Genomic DNA, 20,446 nt, shown 5'->3' on the forward strand with positions numbered 1-20,446 from the left:
TCATTTTTCACTGTAATTTGACGTAACCATTAAAAAAGAAGAGAATTATTGAAAATGAAATAAAAAAAGAAAAGATAGTAATAATAAATGACATTTCGTATTGCCTTAATATAATTGTTTACCGATGAATGATTTACAGCATTGTCATCTGTCAATTGTCACTATGACTATGCCTTAGACGAGTGGAGAAAAAAGATGAAAAATGTTGTTTTCTTATATAATATTTCTATATTTTTGTTGTTTGTAACCTTGAATCATTTCAACAGTGGATAATAAAAAAGAAGAATGATCTATCATAGAGACTAATGTCGTTTGTCAGTAAATTTGACGTAAGCATTATAAATAAAAATGATAAAACGTAGCGAGGAGATAAAAAAAAAGGGAAGTATTACTAAATGACATATATCACGTGTTTTCAATATACAGGGTTCGGTCGAATGGTAAATTTGAGTCGGGAATGGAAAGGGAGAAGAAAAAATACGAAACTACAGTGCATAAAGATATATTTAAGTCTTCATGTACAAGCAAATATTACATAATAATCCGTATAATTAATAGTCCTACAATTTATCAGCAAGATACGGGGGGGCGCGCGCAAATTAGTGTTTGTCGCGCAACAATTCTCATTTTTTTTTCTATAATGACGGCAAAAACTTATACAAGTAGGAAAAAAATATATTCGATAAGAGAACAGTCACAGGTTTATACTCGTCTCTTAATCGCCGATCCCTCAAAAAAAATTTTTTTATATATATATAATTAATTTGCGCAACTACTACGGTTTACATAATTATTTATTATATTTTTTTCATTAAATTAATGTCTATGTTTTCCAAGTCGACGTAATGTCGTCTCATTTTCCAAAAATCGAAAAGAAAACGATAATTAAACTATAAGCGGTTATTTGAAAAAAAAAAAGAAGAAGAATCATTCAAAAAACCATCATGCAAAACATCTACCAGTGAAAGATCTGTTGTTGTTTTTTGTTTGTTTAAATATTTACACCGACATACGCAAAAACTGCTTTTTCATATATATATGTATATTATAATATAAAGTCTCGATAAAATATTTCGACCTGTATATTGGGTCAAAATACGATCCGATTATACCATAACCAACAAAAAAAAAATAAAGTTTGTATAAAGTTGAAGGAAACTAGATCTAGAATCTACTGCAATAAAACTCGGTATTGAAAATAAAAAGTTACATAGAGAGAAAGAGAGAAAAGCTAAATTTCGGTTTTTTAGACTTAATTAAAATACGCTTATAGTTTCAATGTGTGTGTTTCTTGTAAGGTTACTGGTTCCACTTGTTCCAACCCTAAAACAGAAAAAAAAATATAAAATGACAAAAAAATTCGAATGGGAAATAGAATATTTTAAAAATAAAAGAGAAATTACAAAACGAGAAATAACCTTCTTCAATAACCTTTAATTCGATGATAATAAATAATGATTTACAACATTGTCATCTGTCAGTTGTCATTATAATTTGACGTAAGCGTAAAACGAGTGGAAAACACAGAAAAAAGATGAGAAATTTTGTTTCCTTGTATAGTTTTTGTCTATTTTTTGTTTCTAACCTCGAAAATCGTTTAAACTGTCAAATTTCGTCTTCAATAACCTTCAATAACCTTTTCCATTCATTGAACGATAGATAATAAAGAAGAAGAATGATCTACTACTCTGTTATCTGTCATTTTTCGCTGTAATTTGATGTAAACATTAAAAAAACAAAAGAATAAATAAGAATTCACGAATGCCCCCCATAGACAAAGACGATCAAAATAGTCGGTAATGGAGAAGAAAATTGGAAGTGACAAAAAAAAATCGAATGGGAAATAGAAGAATGTTTTGAAAATAAGAGAAATTAATTTTTTTGGTAAATAGAATTTTTAGAAAAATCGAGATTTTATCGAAGATTCTCGAAAATAAATACACCATATACAGTGTGTCCCCGAATAAAATCAAAAATTGATTAATTCCGCAATCAGTGAAAAAATTTTCCAAAAAAAATCATGTAACATCGAGAATATTTTAGAAAAATCAAAATTTTATCGACAATACTCGAACGTAAATAGACTATATACAGTGCGTCCGCTAAAACTCTAAAAATTGAAAAACAAAATGTCCGGTTGACATTTTCCGCCATATTTAACTAATTAAATGAAATATTTACAAAACGATCGCACAAAGTTAAGAAAAAAATGACAGCAACTTAAATTTACCGAATCCAAATATTTACCCCCCACCCCAACCCTCGAAATCAATTTTATTTTGTCGATTAAAACTTTTGATATAAACGTACGTGTTGTTTATCCTGCAATTCGGGAATTTGTCTCGGGTTGTTATCCCAAGTGGAAAGGTCCAATTTCGAGATGTCCTGCATGAAATCCTGACGCATAGCGACGGCGGCGGCGGCGGCTGCAACATTCATCGGCGGTTGATTGTAATACTGCGGACCGTTTATGAAACCGTGTGGGGCTTCTAACGGCGGCATCGAACGCTAACACACACAAGAAAAAATACCATAAACAAACTATAGAATTTTACTCCACCCTGTATGTATAATTAAGTTTTTTGTGTAATCTAAATCAACTATTTTGGATTTTATTGCATAAAACTGAAAAAAAAAACGGTAAAATTAAGCATATCCTCAAATTTACCATAGATGAACGAAATACTTTTACCCCACCCTGTATGTATAATCAATTACGATGTTAATTGATTCTAATCCAACGAATTGTGGATTTTATTATAGAAAACGAAAGATACAATGAAAAAACAACGTTTTTGTCAAACATAACCTCGAAATTGACGTCTATGAACAAAATACTTTTCTCCCACCCTGTACGTATAATCATTTACGATGTTAATTGATTCTAATTCAACGAATTGTGGATTTTATTATAGAAAACGAAAGATACAATGAAAAAACAACGTTTCAGTTAAACATAACCTAAAAAACGCTCACCGTAAATTCAATAGGCGCCAAATCTTCTTGATACATCTGCGGGTTTCTCAAGGAAAATTCCGCGTTATTTCCCAACGCCCATTTATCGGTTTTATCGTTCGATCTCCAATTTTCCATTTGGGAGGCGAAGGCTTTTCTTCCCGTACCGATCGGTTGAGGTGGTTTCCTGTCCTCCATTCCGTATAAGTTGTCAGGATGATAACCGTGCGGCACCGGAGGCATATTCGGCGACATATTTGGCGAATTATTGACCATACCTTAAAAAATAAAATGAAAAGAATAGAAGAAGAAGAAGAATCGCACGGTTCAAGATGACCTACCCAATTCGCCGCCATTTTCTAGTACTTCGTTTCCGGCCATATTGGCGAGACTTTGCAGAGTGATACCGGCTAGGCCGCTGATCAATTCCGATTGGTGCGCGAACGGCGGTTGCATCGGCATCCACATGCTGCGATTCTGAGACGTATTCAAACCGCCAACTGCGCCGGCGGTTCGATGATAATTATCGACTCCCGCTTGTTGCTGTTGTTGCTGCTGCTGCTGTTGCTGTTGTTGCTGTTGCGATTGCGGTTGTTTTTGCATATATATGTTGTTTTGGTAACCGTTATAAATGTGCGGTGACTGTGATTGTTGTTGTTGTTTGTTTTGTTGTTGCACGTTGTAGCTGGAATATTCGGGAGCTTTCGGATTAAGGCGTGACATGCTGGCGGTCTGTTGTTGATGCTACGAAACAAAAAAAAAATCATTTTTTTGCAGAAAAAATTATGAAAATTTGTTATTGAATAAATAAATGAGGAAAATAAATCGAGGAATTATTAGAATAAATTGTAAAAACTATCTTGAAATAGACGAATTAATAGTTGAATAAATGAAAGAATAAAATAAACCTAAGATTTGTTAAAATAAATTGTGAAAAATTAAAAAAATATATTGAAATGGAGAAATCACAAGTTGAATAAATAAATGAATAAAATAAATCGAGGAATTGTTAGAATAAATTGCAAAAACTATCTTGAAAATAACGAAGAGAAAGTTGAATAAATAAATGAATAAAATAAACCGAAGTATTCTTGAAATTAATTTCAAAAAATTGCAAAAAAATCTTGAAAAGAACGATTAAAACGTTGAAATATTTGAAATATTAAAATAAATCGAAGAAGAGTTGAATAAATAAACGAAATGAATTCAATAGTTAAAATAAACTATAAATAATTGAAAGGAACGTAAAATTGGAAAAATCATATCTGTAAGATAGTTGAAAAAATAGGGAGAAAATACACTAAGACATCTCGTTAATTTCGAAAAAAAGAAACATGTAAAAATGGACGAACTCAAAAATGAAAATCGGTAAATTTTTTTCAATTACCTGTTGCTGTTGAGGTTGGGAAAAATTCATATTCGGCATCGGATTATAAGTGGATTGCAACAAATGACCGTCGTTGGATAAATTTAACATATTTGGAATGTTGTTGCCGGCTCCCGATCCGCCGCCGCCGCCGCCGTGTTTCAGAAAATCTCCAAAAATATCGGCGTTCGTTTGAGCATTCGGTTGTCTGTTATGCGCAACGTTGCTACCTATCGGCGGCAACGGATTTTGCGGTTTGGTTTGCTCTTGATAACTCTGCAACAACAAATTTTGAAAAAATAAATAAATAAATCGAGAAATGAATAAATCAAACAATAAATGAATGAATAGATAAAACGAAAAACAAATAAATCAAGGAATGCATAAATAAATAAAAGGATAAATAAATAAATCAAGAAATTATTAAATTAAGGAATGAATAAATAAATAAAAGGATGAATAAATAAAAAAATTAATGAATTGAGAAATGAGTAAGTCAAGGAATGAATGAATAAATAAAGGAAAGAATAAATAAATAATGAAATGATTAAGTAAATAAAAAATTACTAAATCAAGGAAGGGATAAATGAATAAATCAACAAATAAATAAATAAAAGGATAAATAAATAATTAAATAAATGAAATAGGAAATGAATAAGTGTCTGAATAAATAATTAAATAGATAAATAAATTTAGAAACGAATAATTAAAGTAAATAAATCAATCGAGAAAAAAAAAATAAATTTATCCAAAAACGAGTAAATAAATGAATTTTGTAAATAAATTGAGAACCCGAATAAATCGAGAAACGAATAAATCAATGAATGAATAACGAATAAATGAGTGAAAAAATATTACAATGAACGAATAAATGAATTGAATACTAAATAAAATAAATACTCACATAATTATTAGTCGATATATTAGGTGGAGTTGTGCTGTTGCTGCTAGTTTTCGACGAAACCGGCGAACATACCGCCGCACCCCTGTATCCCGGCGCTTTGGAAGCATCCACTTGAGGAGGCGGTTCTTGATCGATGAATTTTTGTTGGGCGTTCGATTGGGCATTGGAACCGCCCGTAACGGCGGCGAAATTAATCGGTTTCTGAGATTCTTGTTCTCTGCGATTCCAATGATCGCCGCCCGCGTAAAATAGTGAATATTCCGACGTCGGTTGTAAATTTGGTGTTTCGTCTTGGATCATCGCTTGAGATATGGACGCGTTTAAATGTAACGCGCCGTTCGGCGTGGAGCTTCTCATACCGCCCGAGATCGTTTCCATGTTCAAAGAGTTGTTGTTGGCGTGAGCGGCGGCGGCGGAAAATATCGGAGCTACTTTACCGGGACTTTGGAAATGTTGCATATTGGGAGGCGCCGAAGCCGTCGGAGCCGGTCTCGAATTTCTATTCGGCGAAGATTGAGTATTCGCCGAATTGGAGGAGGGCGGTAATTGGGGCGAAACCGGACCGATCGTCGATTGCGGTACGCCCAATACTCGCGATTTGCTCGTCGTTAAGCTGTGATTGGTATTTATCATCAACAGACTCGACGACGACGTTTCGGTTAATTTGGCGGCGAAAGTTTGATTTACCGACGACGACGCTATCACTTTCGACGTCAACGGCCTTATAGTTGAAGACGTCGGATGTGTTATAGTGGATCGAGTGCTTTGGTTATGGGCTTGAGCTGCCGCGGCGGCGGCCGCAGCTGCCGCGGCGTTCTTTTCCGCTTGAGCGACTAATCTCGGTGCAGTCGGTCGTAAAGGTGTAGCGGTATTTGCGCTGCGAGGTTTTGTTGTAGCGGTAGTTGAAAATCTGCTGGCGGAAATGGTCGAAGTGGCTACGATTTGGGTTACTTTTGGATGCGTGACCGAAGTAGTCGTTGAACTTACAACCGCGATCTTACCGGCGTTTTTCTTCGTCTAAAAATAAATAACGCGGTGAAAATAATGGCTGATGAAAAAAACCGTCAAAATTGACATTTTAACTAAAAAAAATCGACTAAAATGTGAAAATCAGATTGAAGCAAATAAAATTGACTGGAAACTATATGGGAATTTAAAAAAAAAGGTCAAAAATGACAGACATCAGTTGAGGAATCGAGGAAAATGTAATAATAACCCCTAAAAACAAAGTTTCTGACGTTACTTCCGATCTACCCTCAAAATTCAATAGAAAAACTAAAATTTCGAAGGTAAACGTCAAAAATGACAGATATTAGTACAAATTACCAATTTCACCACGTCATCAACCACTTCGGACTCGAGGAATCGAGGAAACTATAATAATAACCCCTAAAAACAAAGTTTCTGACGTTACCTTCGAACTACCCTCAAAATTCAATAGAAAAACTAAAATTACGAAGGTAAACGTCAAAAATGACAGATATTAGTACAAATTACCAATTTCACCACGTCATCGACCACTTCGGACTCGAGGAATCGAGGAAACTATAATAATAACCCCTAAAAACAAAGTTTCTGACGTTACCTTCGAACTACCCTCAAAATTCAATAGAAAAACTAAAATTACGAAGGTAAACGTCAAAAATGACAGATATTAGTACAAATTACCAATTTCACCACGTCATCAACCACTTCGGACTCAAGGAATCGAGGAAACTATAATAATAACCCCTAAAAACAAAGTTTCTGACGTTACCTTCGAACTACCCTCAAAATTCAATAGAAAAACTAAAATTACGAAGGTAAACGTCAAAAATGACAGATATTAGTACAAATTACCAATTTCACCACGTCATCAACCACTTCGGACTCAAGGAATCGAGGAAACTATAATAATAACCCCTAAAAACAAAGTTTCTGACGTTACCTTCGAACTACCCTCAAAATTCAATAGAAAAACTAAAATTACGAAGGTAAACGTCAAAAATGACAGATATTAGTACAAATTACCAATTTCACCACGTCATTAACCACTTCGGACTCAAGGAATCGAGGAAACTATAATAATAACCCCTAAAAACAAAGTTTCTGAAGCTACCTTCAAACTATCCTAAAAATTTCAAACGTAAATGTCAAAAATGACATATATCAGTACAAATTATCGATTTCTCCACGTTATAATCGTATAAAAAGTTGCGATATCAACAGAAAAACGTAAAATTCTGAAAATGAAAAAAAAGTTAAAAAAAACGGGACATTTAACTCACTCCTATCTGCGTTTTATCCCAGAGCGTAGTGGTAGTCGTAACGACCTTGTTCGTTTTAGGCAACATCGATAAAATATCAACGTCGGGATCTTTGATAAGTGTAGCGATCAAATTATGAGCCTGTTTGGTCGCATCAGCAGAACCCCTAAAATGAAGAAAAAAATCACAATTGCCGTTTCTCTCTATAGAATCCTTAATAATAATTACTTGATTGTAATAATCCTTTCCCCTTGTCCTTTACTCTGTTTTTCCACTTCTATATGAGCTCCGGTAGCTCCTCGGATCGCGTTAATGTTGCTACCGCCTCTACCTATCACCCTAGAAATGGCGTTCAAGGGGACGGAGACCTTCTTGACACCGGATTCGGACGACGTCAACGTTTGAACTGAAGATTTCCTCACCACCTCCTTCCAACCTACAATAATCAAATAGTTATTATACAAGGTCGATCCGATCCCTTCGGTGGTATACTCACCTTCTTCTCGTTTATTCGACTGCTTGGGGCTGGTACTTTTGTTGCCCCCTTGCGGCGGTTCTTCGTATTTGTTGGTCTTTTTCGTCGAAACGTAAATTTCGTTGCCTGTCGCTTCGAAATCGTCTCTGTCCGCCGGCGATTTCAATTGATTGTAAACGGTCATTTTTCTAGAGTTGGAATTCTGTTTGTTCTTACCGTCTTGACTTTTGTCGTTCTTATCGTGCGTTTCGTGTTCCGAAACGTCGTTCTAAAATCGGTTATTTGTTATCATCAAGATCGAACGTACTATTCGAAATTTTCAAATATCGATCGCCACATTGAAAGTTTAAACATTTGGTTAAATATTGTAGTAGATTGATGAATTGGAATATCTATTAATAGATTGGAACGCGAATTAATAAATTGGAACATTGATTAATTAATTGGAAGATGGATTAATTAATTGGAAGATGGATTAATTAATTGGAAGATGGATTAATTAATTGGAAGATGGATTAATTAATTGGAATGTAACTGGATAAAACGGAATGTTAATCAATAAATTTTAACGAGTATCAAATCCTTGGTATGAGAATTAATGATATGGAACGTTGATTAATAAATTGGAACATTGATTAATTAATTGGAAGATGCATGAATGAATTGGAATGTAACTGGATAAAACAGAATGTTAATCAATAAATTTGAAGGAGTATCAAATCCTTGGTATGAGAATTAATGATATGGAACGTTGATTAATAAATTGGAACATTGATTAATAAACTGGAAGATGGATGAATGAATTGGAATGTAACTGGATAAAACGGAATGTTAATCAATAAATTTGAACGAGTATGAAATCCTTGGTATGAGAATTAATGATATGGAACGTTGATTAATAAATTGGAACATGAATTAATGAATGAAAACAAGATATTAATAAAGTGAAACACGATAAAAATGGAATTAATTCAACTTACAGTTTTCTTTTCCGTACTTTTGCTTGAACCCGCCTTGGAGCGATCATTAGTCTTCATATTATTCTTCTTCTTCTTTTTTTCTTTACGTTTATCCTTCGATTTTAGATCGGCGCTCGAACAACTACCTTGACTGTTGGCATCTATGCCGCTATCGCCTTCTTCTTTATCGTTTGTATCTCGATTAACTGGATTAGCGTCGGCGACGTTATTTTCTTCTTCTTCAACTTTATCGTCGTCCTTCCGATCGGTCTTTTCGTCGTAATTCTCGTTCTTCTTATTTTCTTCCAAAAGTTTTCGACGCTCTTCTTTCTTTTCCAATTTCTTCTTCTTTTTGCGTTCCCGTCTTCTGGCGGCCGCCAATCGCTTGGATTCCTCGCGCGTTTTTTCCGTTTCCAATTCCTCCAATAGAATCGAAGCGTTTTTGTTGGCTTTGGCGGCTTGCGTTTCTTTGGCGGCCCTTATTATCTTGACGCATTCCTGGCATTTTTCCATCAGTTCTTTATCGTTCAACGTCGCCGTGTATCGCATCATCTCTTGATCACTGGGAAATTGCGTTACGTGATGCACCATCCATTTGACGACTTTCACGTGACCTTTACGGAACGCCGCCATCAGGCAGGAAACTTTTCTGTTATCCTGGGAATCCACGTTGGCTCCTTTACTAAAAAGCATTTCGACGACGGCCAAATGACCGCCGTTCGCCGCTAACCATATCGGAGAGTTGCCTTTTTTATTTTTCACTTCGATTTGCGCCAATTTGCCCAAGAGCATTTCGACGAATCGCAGATGGCCCTTATCGGCGGCTATGGTGAGGGCGGTATCGCGCGAAGACGGCACCGGAGCGGCGTTCACGTCCGCCCCTTTATCCACCAACACCCTTCCTACTTCGACGTAACCGCCGCTAGCCGCTTCCATGAGCGGCGTCAGACCAGTCTACAATTCAAGCAGAAATGTCAAAAACACGAAAATTTGAAAAACGATAGTAAAAAAGTTCAAATTAAGCGAAAACGAACAAAATGAAAAATATAATTTAAAAAAATAGTGAAAAATCAAAAAAATGGTGAAAATCAAAAAAAAAGTATAAAAAAAGGAAATGTGGAAAAATAACAAATTGGTAAAAAATGAAAAAAACAAAACCGTGAAAATCAGAAAAAAGAAATAGTGAAGATGAAAAATTAGGAAAAAAAACAAAAAATCGAAGCAAAAATATAAAAGGGAGAAAAAAATAGTGAAGAAACAAAAAAATGGTAAAGAAACCAAAAAACAAAAGTGAAAAAATGAAACCGTGAAAACCAAAAAAATAGTGAAAAACAAGAAAATGGTAGAGAAACAAAAAAATAAAACAGTGAAAACCAAAAAAATAGTGAAAAACAAGAAAATAGTGAAAAAACAATAAAATGGTAAAGAAACAAAAAAATAAAAATGGAAAAACAAAAAATGGCGTGGAAACCAAAAATGGAAAAACAAAAAATGGCGAGGAAACAAAAAATGGAAGGCAAAAAAGAAAATATAGTGAAAAAACAATAGAATGGTAAAGAAACAAAAAAATAAAAGTGAAAAAACAAAAAAATAGTGAGGAAACAAAAAATGAAAGGCAAAAAAGAAAAAATAGTGAAAAAACGATAAAATGGTAAAGGAACAAAAAAATAAAAGTGAAAAAACAAAAAAATAGCAAAGAAACAAAAAATGGTAAAAAAACCAAAAAACAAAAGTGAAAAAATAAAACAGTGAAAACCCAAAAAATAGTGAAAAACAAGAGAAAATAGTGAAAAAACAATAAATTGGTAAAGAAAAACAAAAATAAAAAAGGGAAAACAAAAAATGGTAAGGAAACAAAAAATGAAAGGCAAAAAAGAAAAAATAGTGAAAAAACAATAGAATGGTAAAGAAACAAAAAAATAAAAGTGAAAAAACAAAAAAATAGTGAAAAAACTCGCAGGAAATACAATGGAAATATTAAAAATAGAAAAAACAGAAATGATAGTAAAAAAAAATGTAAAGAACATGTAGCAACACTATTAAAGCTAAACAAATGGCAAATAAAGCACTCAAAGTACACAAATTGAAACAAATTTACCCAAAATAAATAAATAAAAACTACTTTTGTTATAAAAAGGGAATTACCTTTGCCCTATGTTCGACGTTCGCTTTTCTATCTAGCAACAAACTAACGACCTCGTGCCTCCCTTGAAAACACGCCAAAGTCAAAGCTGTATTCCTATTGGTCTCAATCTGAGCATTGATATCGCTACCCATATCTAATAAAAGTTTAACCGCCGCCGTATGACCGTTCATCGCAGCCAACATCAACGGCGAAATACCCAATTTCGAACCTGTGCGCGAATTAATTTCCGCGCCGTGACTTAACAGCAACTTGATGATATTGACGTAACCGCCAGAAGCGGCCAAACTCAACGGTGTATAATCGGAAACGTTCCTATGTTCCTATAAACAAAATATACACGATTTAATATTAATTATTTTTTCAAATAAACTTACCTTATTTAATTAATGAATCGGAACGATGGTTAGTTAATATATGGAACGTGAATTAATAAACTGGAACGGTGTAAAGTGAATGGATCAATTGAAACATTTATCAATGAAAGTGTATTAATTAATGAATTAAAACAAAGATTAATAAATTGAATGTATATGAATGAAATGGAACAATAGTTTAATAAATTGTATGTGTATGAATGATTTGGAACGCGAATTTATTAAAAGGTATGTTAATTTATCAATTCGAGCTAGTATTCGAATATCTATTAATGAAATGAAACGCGAATTAATCAAATGGAACGTTGATTAATGGAATGGAACATCTATTAATGAATTGAAACACGAATTCATAAAATAGAACGTTGATTCATCAATTTGAGCGAGTATCAATTTAATTAGAATGTTTATTAATGAGTTGAAACGCGAATTAATCGAATGGAACATCTATCAATGAAATGGAACATCTATTAATGAGTTGGAATGTCGATTAATAAATTGGAACATGTATAGTGATACTGAAGAGATAGTGAAAAACCATATAAAGGAAATTCAGAGAAAATAAATTAGAAAAAGTGAAAAAATCAAAAAACAGTGATAAAAAAAACATGAAAATAGCGAAAGAAAAATATTAATTATTGTGCTAATAAATTAACTTACCTTGTTCGCATTTCTGTTCAACAACAATTCGACGACTTCGTACCGACCTCCCGAACATGCCAAACTCAACGGAGTATCTTTCGTCCTTTCCGATTGGGCCTCGATGTCCGCGTTGTGATTCAACAATATCTCAACGACTTTTTCGTGACCCGCCGTAGCGGCCAAAATCAGTGGCGTAAAACCCTTTTTGTCACGATGTTCTATATCCGCCCCCCGACTTATCAACAACTCCACCAATTCTTCGTGACCGCCGGCACAAGCTAACGTCAGAGCCGTATCGTGGTTACTTTCCGTTTCCGAATCGACATCCATGCAAGGGGGAATCACCGGATTCGGACTTTGTTGTTGACTGGTGCTGTATTGGGTTATAGCTTAAATGAAAAAAATTATCGCTATCAAAAAACATGATTATCGCTAAAAATTCAAATTATCGCTATCAAAAAAGATGATAATCGCTAAAAAAACCAAATTATCGCTATCAGAAAAAATATCGCTACAAAAAAATTAAACTTACCTGAATTATGATCGATTTGATAATTCTGACTGGGAGGGAAAGTTCCGGTGTTCTGTACTTGATTCTGATGCCGCAACACCCTGCCCTTTTTGAATTTGATATTATCCCCGCCGCCGGTTTTGATAATTTTCTTGTTATCAGCTTGCGCCGTTTGCGTAGCGGCCTGTACTTGATTGGTCTGTTGGTGTTGGCTGCAAGGTATCTGACAGTGTTGTAACGAAACGGTAGTGGCGCCTCCATTGGCGTGAGTACAGGGGGTTTGGGCTACTGCCGCGGCCGCGATCGTACAAACCGGTTGTTGTTGTTGTTGTTGAGGTGAAATGTATTGTTGGGTCGAAGTACCGGCTACCGGACCAACCGAAGTCGGTACGGTCGAATCGCTCGGACAGGCCAATTGTTGTTGCATCAGACTGTAGCCCGCCTGAAAACCGGCTTGGTACAGTTGATCGAACGGACATAGGGCGTGTACCGGCACTTGAGTCCCGTTCGTCGGTACGGCGAAATATTCCACTCGGGATAGATCGGTTTGAGTCGGTAAATCTTGTTGGGCGGCTAACGAAGCTATCATAGATTCGTCAAGGGCGCTCGGATACGGTTGTACCTAAACGATAATCGATTAAACAACGTTCCAAAAATCGAATTAAAGGCCAAATATTTATATATAATACCTGCAAATTATGTTGCGATATATTCTGTTCGCTAACTTCGGTCGTATTAAAAGATTCTAGTTGTTGGACGACTTCTTCGACCGTAGGAAGATTCGTATCGGATAGTTCTAGTTTGGTAACTTTATTACCGTCCTCCGTATGATCGTACAGTTCGAGTCGAGTTTTTTGCTAGAAAAATCGAATAACGATCGATTGAATCGATTATTAAATCAACCGATAATGTAAACGACAATCGATTACTTGAACCAAAAATGAGGATTTGAATAAATAATCAATAATAACAACAATTAATTGAAAAATCAATTACTGAAACAAGAATTTAAAACCCAATTCATTACTTGAATAAACGATTAAATCGATTATTTGAACAATTGGTTACTGAAACAATTGATTTTGAATAAAAATTGATGATTTGAACAAATAATCAATCATAACAATTGGTTCTTTGAAAAACCGATTATTGATACAAGAATCGATTATTTGTTCAACTATCGATTATTTAAACAATTGATTATTTGGAGAACAATTGATTATCAAGCAAAAATCGATTATTTAAACAAAAATTTTCAACATTCGAAAGACAACGATTGACAATTGGTTACTCGAACAATCGATTGTTCGACAAAAATTAAAAGATTTGAACAAATAATTAATCATAAGAACAATAAATTGTGTGAAAAATCAGATATTTGTTCAACTATCTATTATTTAAACAATTATTTGAAGAACAATCGATTATTCAAGCAAAATCAATTATTTAAACGGAAATTTTCATCATTTAAAAGCCAATCGATTAATTGAACAATTGATATTATAAACAATAATCGATTATATAAACAACAATTGATTATTTGAAAAACCGATTATAGAAACAATCGATTATTTGCAATTTCGATTTTTTAAACAATATTTCTATGAAATACTTACAGGCGAACCGACAAAAGTCGCTCTAATAGCCGGCATCGAGTTGTTATGAAATTGTTGTAAAATTGAAGCGGTTAAAAAATTTTCGTGGTTGTCATTTTTCAATATGACAGTGTCTTCGCTAATCGACGCCAAATCCAAACCTAAAAGGAAAAAAACGAATCAACAAACGATCTAAATCCAAAAAAAAAAACAAAACCAACCTTGAACGTTCAAAATTTCCTGTTGTTGAACGTTCTTATTAGAATCTTGATGTTGGAACTGTTGTTGCTGCACTTGCAACTGTTGTTGTTGTTGTTGTTGCTGCTGCTGCTGCTGCGATGGTTGCAGTTGTAACTGTCCGAAAATCTGAGTCGGTTGTTGAGCGTAAAGATTCGGTTGAAAATTTTGCATTTGTTGTTGTTGCTGTTGTATAATCTGCTGCTGTTGCTGTTGTAAAGCGGTCTGTTGTTTACGCAGATTCTTACCTTCCTTCTTCGAGACTGGTTTGGCTTTCGGTCGATCGCTTATAGCTGTATTCTGTCAAAAAAATCGATACACACCAATTAAAAAATTTTCAAAATTATTTACCAGGCTTATTAAAAAAGTCTATAAGGAATTTTTTTGAGAACAGAAAAGTGGATATAGGACATTTTCTTTCTATAATAACCTGGTATAGTTTTCAGTCGATTGGTAACAGCAGTATTTTGTCAAAAAAAAATCAATACTCCATGATACTCGCTTGATAATTTTTAAAAATTAATTTGGAATTATCTTACGATACCGTTTGAGTGGCACCGATTTAGCCTAACGCACATCTAGCGTTAAATGATTTATTATATGCACATAAATCGACTAAAAAGCATATCCAGAACAACCAGGGTTATTAAAAAAGTCTATAGAGAATTTTTTTGAGACATTTTCGTTTTATACAACCCTGGTATAGCATCAATACTCGAAAATACCAGATCATTATACAAAAAAATTTTCAAAATTTATTTATTCATTTGGAATTTTTTTACATAACCTCTAAGTGTTGTTGATTTATTTTGACATAGGTTTAGAGTTTTATTATAAGCAATTAAAACGACTTTTTATCTATAAAATCATATACGGGAGGTGATAAAAGATAAAAATAATTATAGTGACTAAAAAGACTAAAAATACTCAACGACTCACCTGACTAACTTCGGCGTGAGACGTAACACCCTGATATTTCATCTGCGCCGACGCAACGGCTACCGTCTGCTGATTGGTTGTCGAAACGGTAGTGACTGGTTGAATAGTGCCGTTGCTGACTACAGCGGCACTGGCAGTGGCTAAACTGACGGCAACCGAAGCGGGCGTCGTCGCGAAATAATAGGGTTGTTGTTGTTGGGGTTGTTGCGAGGATTGAGGATTAGGTTGTTTAGTATTTTGTTGAACGAAGGTAACTGCCGCTGGCGTTGATTGTTCGGTACCCGTTTGAAGTTTGGAGGCTACGCCGGCTTGCAGGCATTGAGTACCGGCGACGGTCTGTCCGTAAAACGCGTTGGGTACTTGAAGGTTTTGTCCCGGAAATAGAGTACCAGTTAACATACCTGGAAACAGAAAAAATAAATTAGATAGGCTTATAAGTTCTAGGACGTTGCAAAATGTCCTTTGAAGTTATTTCGATATTTAATGACGTACAAAGATAAGAAAAAACGTCCTATTTTCATTTAAGGATAATAAAGACATCTTAGAGTGGTTCCAAGGCTAATGAAAACACCAAGTTGTTGTTCCAAGACTAATGAAGACGCCAAGGAGTGGTTCCAAGGGTAAAAAAGTTTCTAAAAGGATAATAAAACCTTCTTGATTCGTCTAAAGACTAATAAATGGGATTCCAAAGGTATTAAAGACATTTTGAAAACGTTCCAAGACTAAAAAACAAATCCTGAATAGGTTCCAATCATAATAGACATTCCAAGGCTTATGCAGTAGTTCCAAAGGCACATAGATAGGGAAACTTGGATCAAGACTATAAGACATCCTATAGTTCATTCAAGGACAATAGGGACATTTAAAATTCCGTCCAAGGATAATAAAAACAATATGAAGACGTTCGAACGCGAATAAAGACTTATCGAGAAATCCCTTTGTAAGACCAAGGCTAAAAGACGTTATGTAGTCCAAATAGACACTTTGGAATCGTATAAATGACAATTAAGATATCTTGGAATCCTTTCAAGGGTAATAGAGATATCTGGAAAACAACACATCCTAGAAACGTCACAAGGCTAATAAAGAAACCTGAATACGTTCCAAAGTTAATAAAGATTCGACCAAGTCTGAAAGACTAACAAATAGTCTTTCCAAGACTAATATACGTTTGGGGTCATGTAAAGGTCAACAAAGACATCCTGGAAACGTCCCAAGGCTAATAAAGATCCAACAAAGGTTTTAAAAAGCATCGTGAAATCAGCTTGGAGGCACACCAAGGCTAATAAAGATGTCCTAGTGTCGTTCTAAATGCATATAGAGTTTTCTTGCGTTCGATTAAAGATAAAGGCTTAAATTAGTCCTTCCAATGCTGATAGACATGTGGGGGCCTTCCAAGTCTGATAAACACAATCGCAAAACGATCCAAGACTAATAAATACAATCTCTATACTTTCCAAAGTTAATTATAAATCGACCAAGGCTAAAAGACTAACAAAGTGTCTTTCCAAGGCCAATAGAGACATTTGGAGTCATGTAAAGGCCAATAAAGACATCCTGGAAACGTCCAAAGGCTAATAAAGGCGTTGTTCCAAGCTAGATAACGATACAACCAAAGCTAACATACAAACATGAGTCCTTTCAAGGCCCATACAGACATGTGGAGTCATGTAAAGGACATTAAATATATCCTGGAAACGCCCCAAGGCCAATAAAGACATCCTGGAAACGGCTCAATACACATTTTGAATGTACCAACGCCAATTAAGACACCTTAGATGCGTTCCAACGCTAATAGAGACATCCTGGAAACGTTCCAAGGCTAATAAAGATCCAGAAAAGGCTAAAAAGCATCATGGAGTCAGCTTGGAGGGACTTCAAGGCTAATAAAGATATCATAGAGTCGTTGCAAAGGTATATGCTTTCGATCAAGGATAAAAAACTTTAAGAAGTCCTTCCGAGATTACAAGAGACATCTCAGAGACGTTCTAAGGATCATAAAACATCCAGGAGTTGTAGTAAAGTTATTGCAACCATCTAGAGAAGTTTAAAAAAAAAATGAAAACAAACCAAACGTCAAAATAGACAAATAACGTTTTTATTCCATTTTTTTTAATGGCATTAAAACACCTTAAAGGGTATATTATGTTTTTCCAACAAATCCTGCAAATACTTGACTCTCTCTTCGTCCAAACGTCTAGATTCGGCTACCTGCCTTTCGTGAAACTCCAACATCTTGATATACCTAACCTCCAAATCGTTAACGATCTCGTCCATACGTTTTTGCCTTTCCATGCCAGATTTTACGGCCAATTCGGCGCGCATCGATCCCATCTCCGCCGATCTCATCTTATCCTTCAACGACAATTCCTTTTTTAATTTTTCTATACGTTTCAGATACTCCTTTTCTGATTTTTCGTATAGTTTATCCATTTTCGAGACGCACTTGCGCAACGTCAAGATTTTCTCGTCGAAATTCGACGTTTCGACTCGTTTCCGAAGCGCCGCTATCTCGTTCGACATTCTCGTACATTGTTGCCGGATTATATCCGATAATTTATCGATTTCTTTATCTTTGGTTAGTTTTTCGTCGTCGTTTTTCGAGTTTACTTTCTCGTAATCGTTCCTCAATTCGTCCAATTCTTTTCTTAATTTTCCGACCGTATCTTGTTCTTTTTTATATTTCTCTTTATATTCTTGCAGTTCTTCTTCGATTTTTCGTTTAATTTGGAGTTCTTGTGTTTGCGATTCGAGCGTTCGTTTCAAATCGTCGTTTTGATTTAGGGTTTCGGTTAATCTCAATTGGAGGGCCTCGATGGTTTCCTTCCAATCGGCCGGTATGAAATTCGTGTATTTCAATGAGATATTTTCGAAATTTCGATTTTCTTCCATGGGTACGTTCGCCGAATTATCGTCGCCGCGACCGTTCGCGTTCAATTGAAACGAAGATACGCTCGTCCAAGAACTGTTTTCGTCCAAATTATTCGTTTTTATGTTGGACGAATCATCGTCTAACGAATTCTTTAAAATCTCATGTGGTTTTCGATCGAACGGCGCCGATATCGTGTTATCTTTGATCTGTTTGGCCAATTCTATTAGATAATTGTTCCTAACAGCCTTATCGATCGACGGACTGCTCAATTTCTCCAACCAACAACTGTACAACGACAAATTGAAACCGGACGTTACGTAAGGAATGAACTGTTTGATCAAACACAAAATTTGCCGGAATTCGAAATCTAATCTATTATTTTCGGTTTTAGAAATATTTTCCATTCCACCGTATACATACGAACTGTTTTTTTTTTCTTCTTTCTTTCTTTCTTTCTTTCTTTCTGTTCTCGATCGAAATTTCTACCGAAAATTTTGAAAATCCGCCGACGCCCGATCAATGTATTCAAACGAAAATTAATATTGTTCCGAAACTATTTTGAAAATCGGGAGTTTCTCTTTTTGAAAGGACGTCATTTCGAAATACAAAATTTTGACGTTTTAAGGTTAGGTTTTCGTTTAAATACGCGACCGGACGCTGCATTGGAAAAAACAACCTAAAAATAAAAAAGAGAAGATGAAAAGTAAAAAGAGAAGTAATCCGATATTTTCGATCTAATTCGGTAGAGATCTAACTAAAAGGAAAAGAAGAAGACGCACCGACGCATTTAGAGGTTAACAAGAGTAGAACAAGATTATCTCGAAATGGAAATTGTGACGTTTTAAGGTTAGATTTTTGTCTAAATAAAAACGTCAAACATTCGATATTTGATGTCAAAAATAAAAAGAAAAGAAGATGAAATGATTATTTAAAAAAGAAGTAGTCCGATATTTTTGGTCTAATTAGGTAGAAATCGAACTAAAAGGAAAAAGAAGAAGACGCACCGACTAATTTAGAAGTTAAAAGAAGTAGAACAAGAGCAACAATCCTTTCCAGAGGTGTTACAAGATTAATAGAAACGCCCACAATTGGTTCCAGGTTACTAGAGTTGGTTAGTAGTTAGTAGAAACGTCCAGATGTAGTTAAAGGTTAATAGAGACACCCAGAATTGATCAAAGATTAATAGACGCCCCTTTCATTGGTTCAAGGTTGGTAGAGAAGCCTAGAGTTGGTTCGAGGATAATTAACACGTCCAGGAGATCTTTCAAGGTGAGCAGAGATGGTTCAAGATCAGTAGAAACGCTCAGAATTGATTCAAAACTAATAGAGGCGTATAAAAATGGTTTAAGGTTAACAGAAGCGTTCAAAAATGGTTATAGGTCATTAGAGACGTCCAAAGATGGTTCAAGGTAAATAGAAATGTCCAGAGTTGGTTCAAGGTCAATAGAAACGTCCAGAGTTGGTTCAACGTTAGGTAACACGTCCAAGAGATCTTTTAAGGTAATCGGAGATGGTTCAAGATTAGTAGAGACATTTATCATTGGTTCGAGGTTAGTAGTGACGCACAGATATGATTCGAGGCTAATAGGAAAGTCTAAAATTGATTTAAGGTGAACAGAGGCTTTGATAAATGGTTCCAGATCACTAGAGACGTCCAAAGATTGCTCATAGTTAGTAGAAACGACCAGAGGTGGTTCAAAATCAATAGTAACATACAAAAATGGTTCACGGTTAGCAGAGACGTACAAGAATGATTCAAGGTTAGTAAAGACATCCAGGAATGGTTTAATATTAGTATATATGTCCAGAAATGGTTTAATATCAGTAGAGACGTTCAGAAATGGTTTAATATTAGTAGAGATGTCCATGAATGGTTTAATATCAGTAGAGACGTCCAGGAATGGTTTAATATCAGTAGAGACGTCCAGGAATTGTTTATTATTAGTAGAGACGTCCAGGATGATTTAATATAAGTTCACAAATCCAAAGAGATGCTTCAGGATGATCAGATATGTCCATAGATTGTTAAAGATTCGTAAAAACGTCCAGAGATGTTTCAAAATTGTCTAGAAGATTAGAAAATGTTTCAAAATGAGTAGAGATGTTCTAAGCTTAGCCTTGTCACCGTAGAAGATTCAAACTGACGTTTTGATACTCTTCAAAGGTAACAAATTTGTTGAAACCGTTGTGTTGTGGAAGCTCAAAGGGAACCATTTTAATTATAT

The 20,446-nt window shown here is 34.9% G+C and overlaps 2 protein-coding genes across 3 annotated transcripts in view; both read right to left on the minus strand.

The window, feature by feature from the left end:
- Nucleotides 1-486: 486 nt before the first annotated feature.
- Nucleotides 487-20,446, minus strand: part of LOC130896048 (ankyrin repeat and KH domain-containing protein 1-like) — a 29,497-nt gene continuing 9,537 nt past the window's right edge. For both annotated transcript variants that reach the window (XM_057803814.1, XM_057803815.1), the window contains exons 10-26: nt 15,350-15,750; nt 14,395-14,710; nt 14,195-14,334; nt 13,268-13,435; nt 12,600-13,200; nt 12,086-12,456; nt 11,051-11,371; nt 8,927-9,859; nt 7,968-8,214; nt 7,700-7,907; nt 7,493-7,637; nt 5,226-6,242; nt 4,343-4,597; nt 3,297-3,699; nt 2,977-3,233; nt 2,311-2,508; nt 487-1,323 (exon numbers count right to left, since the gene is read on the minus strand). In XM_057803814.1, the coding sequence (XP_057659797.1) occupies nt 1,300-1,323; nt 2,311-2,508; nt 2,977-3,233; nt 3,297-3,699; nt 4,343-4,597; nt 5,226-6,242; nt 7,493-7,637; nt 7,700-7,907; nt 7,968-8,214; nt 8,927-9,859; nt 11,051-11,371; nt 12,086-12,456; nt 12,600-13,200; nt 13,268-13,435; nt 14,195-14,334; nt 14,395-14,710; nt 15,350-15,750 (6,005 nt within the window). In that variant the 3' untranslated portion in view covers nt 487-1,299. The remainder of the gene's footprint in view (nt 1,324-2,310; nt 2,509-2,976; nt 3,234-3,296; nt 3,700-4,342; nt 4,598-5,225; nt 6,243-7,492; nt 7,638-7,699; nt 7,908-7,967; nt 8,215-8,926; nt 9,860-11,050; nt 11,372-12,085; nt 12,457-12,599; nt 13,201-13,267; nt 13,436-14,194; nt 14,335-14,394; nt 14,711-15,349; nt 15,751-20,446) is intronic.
- LOC130896049 (uncharacterized) lies at nt 17,432-19,140 on the minus strand. The gene has a single exon (XM_057803816.1). The coding sequence runs from the start codon at nt 18,623-18,625 to the stop codon at nt 17,471-17,473; it is 1,155 nt and encodes a 384-aa protein (XP_057659799.1). The 5' UTR covers nt 18,626-19,140; the 3' UTR covers nt 17,432-17,470.

Source organism: Diorhabda carinulata, chromosome 6 (assembly GCF_026250575.1).
Source record: "Diorhabda carinulata isolate Delta chromosome 6, icDioCari1.1, whole genome shotgun sequence".
Lineage (NCBI taxonomy): Eukaryota > Metazoa > Arthropoda > Insecta > Coleoptera > Chrysomelidae > Diorhabda > Diorhabda carinulata.

Bases quoted from the DNA above. Each gene is read 5' to 3' on its own strand.
- LOC130896049 (XM_057803816.1), bottom strand. From the start codon at position 18,625: ATGGAAAATATTTCTAAAACCGAAAATAATAGATTAGATTTCGAATTC.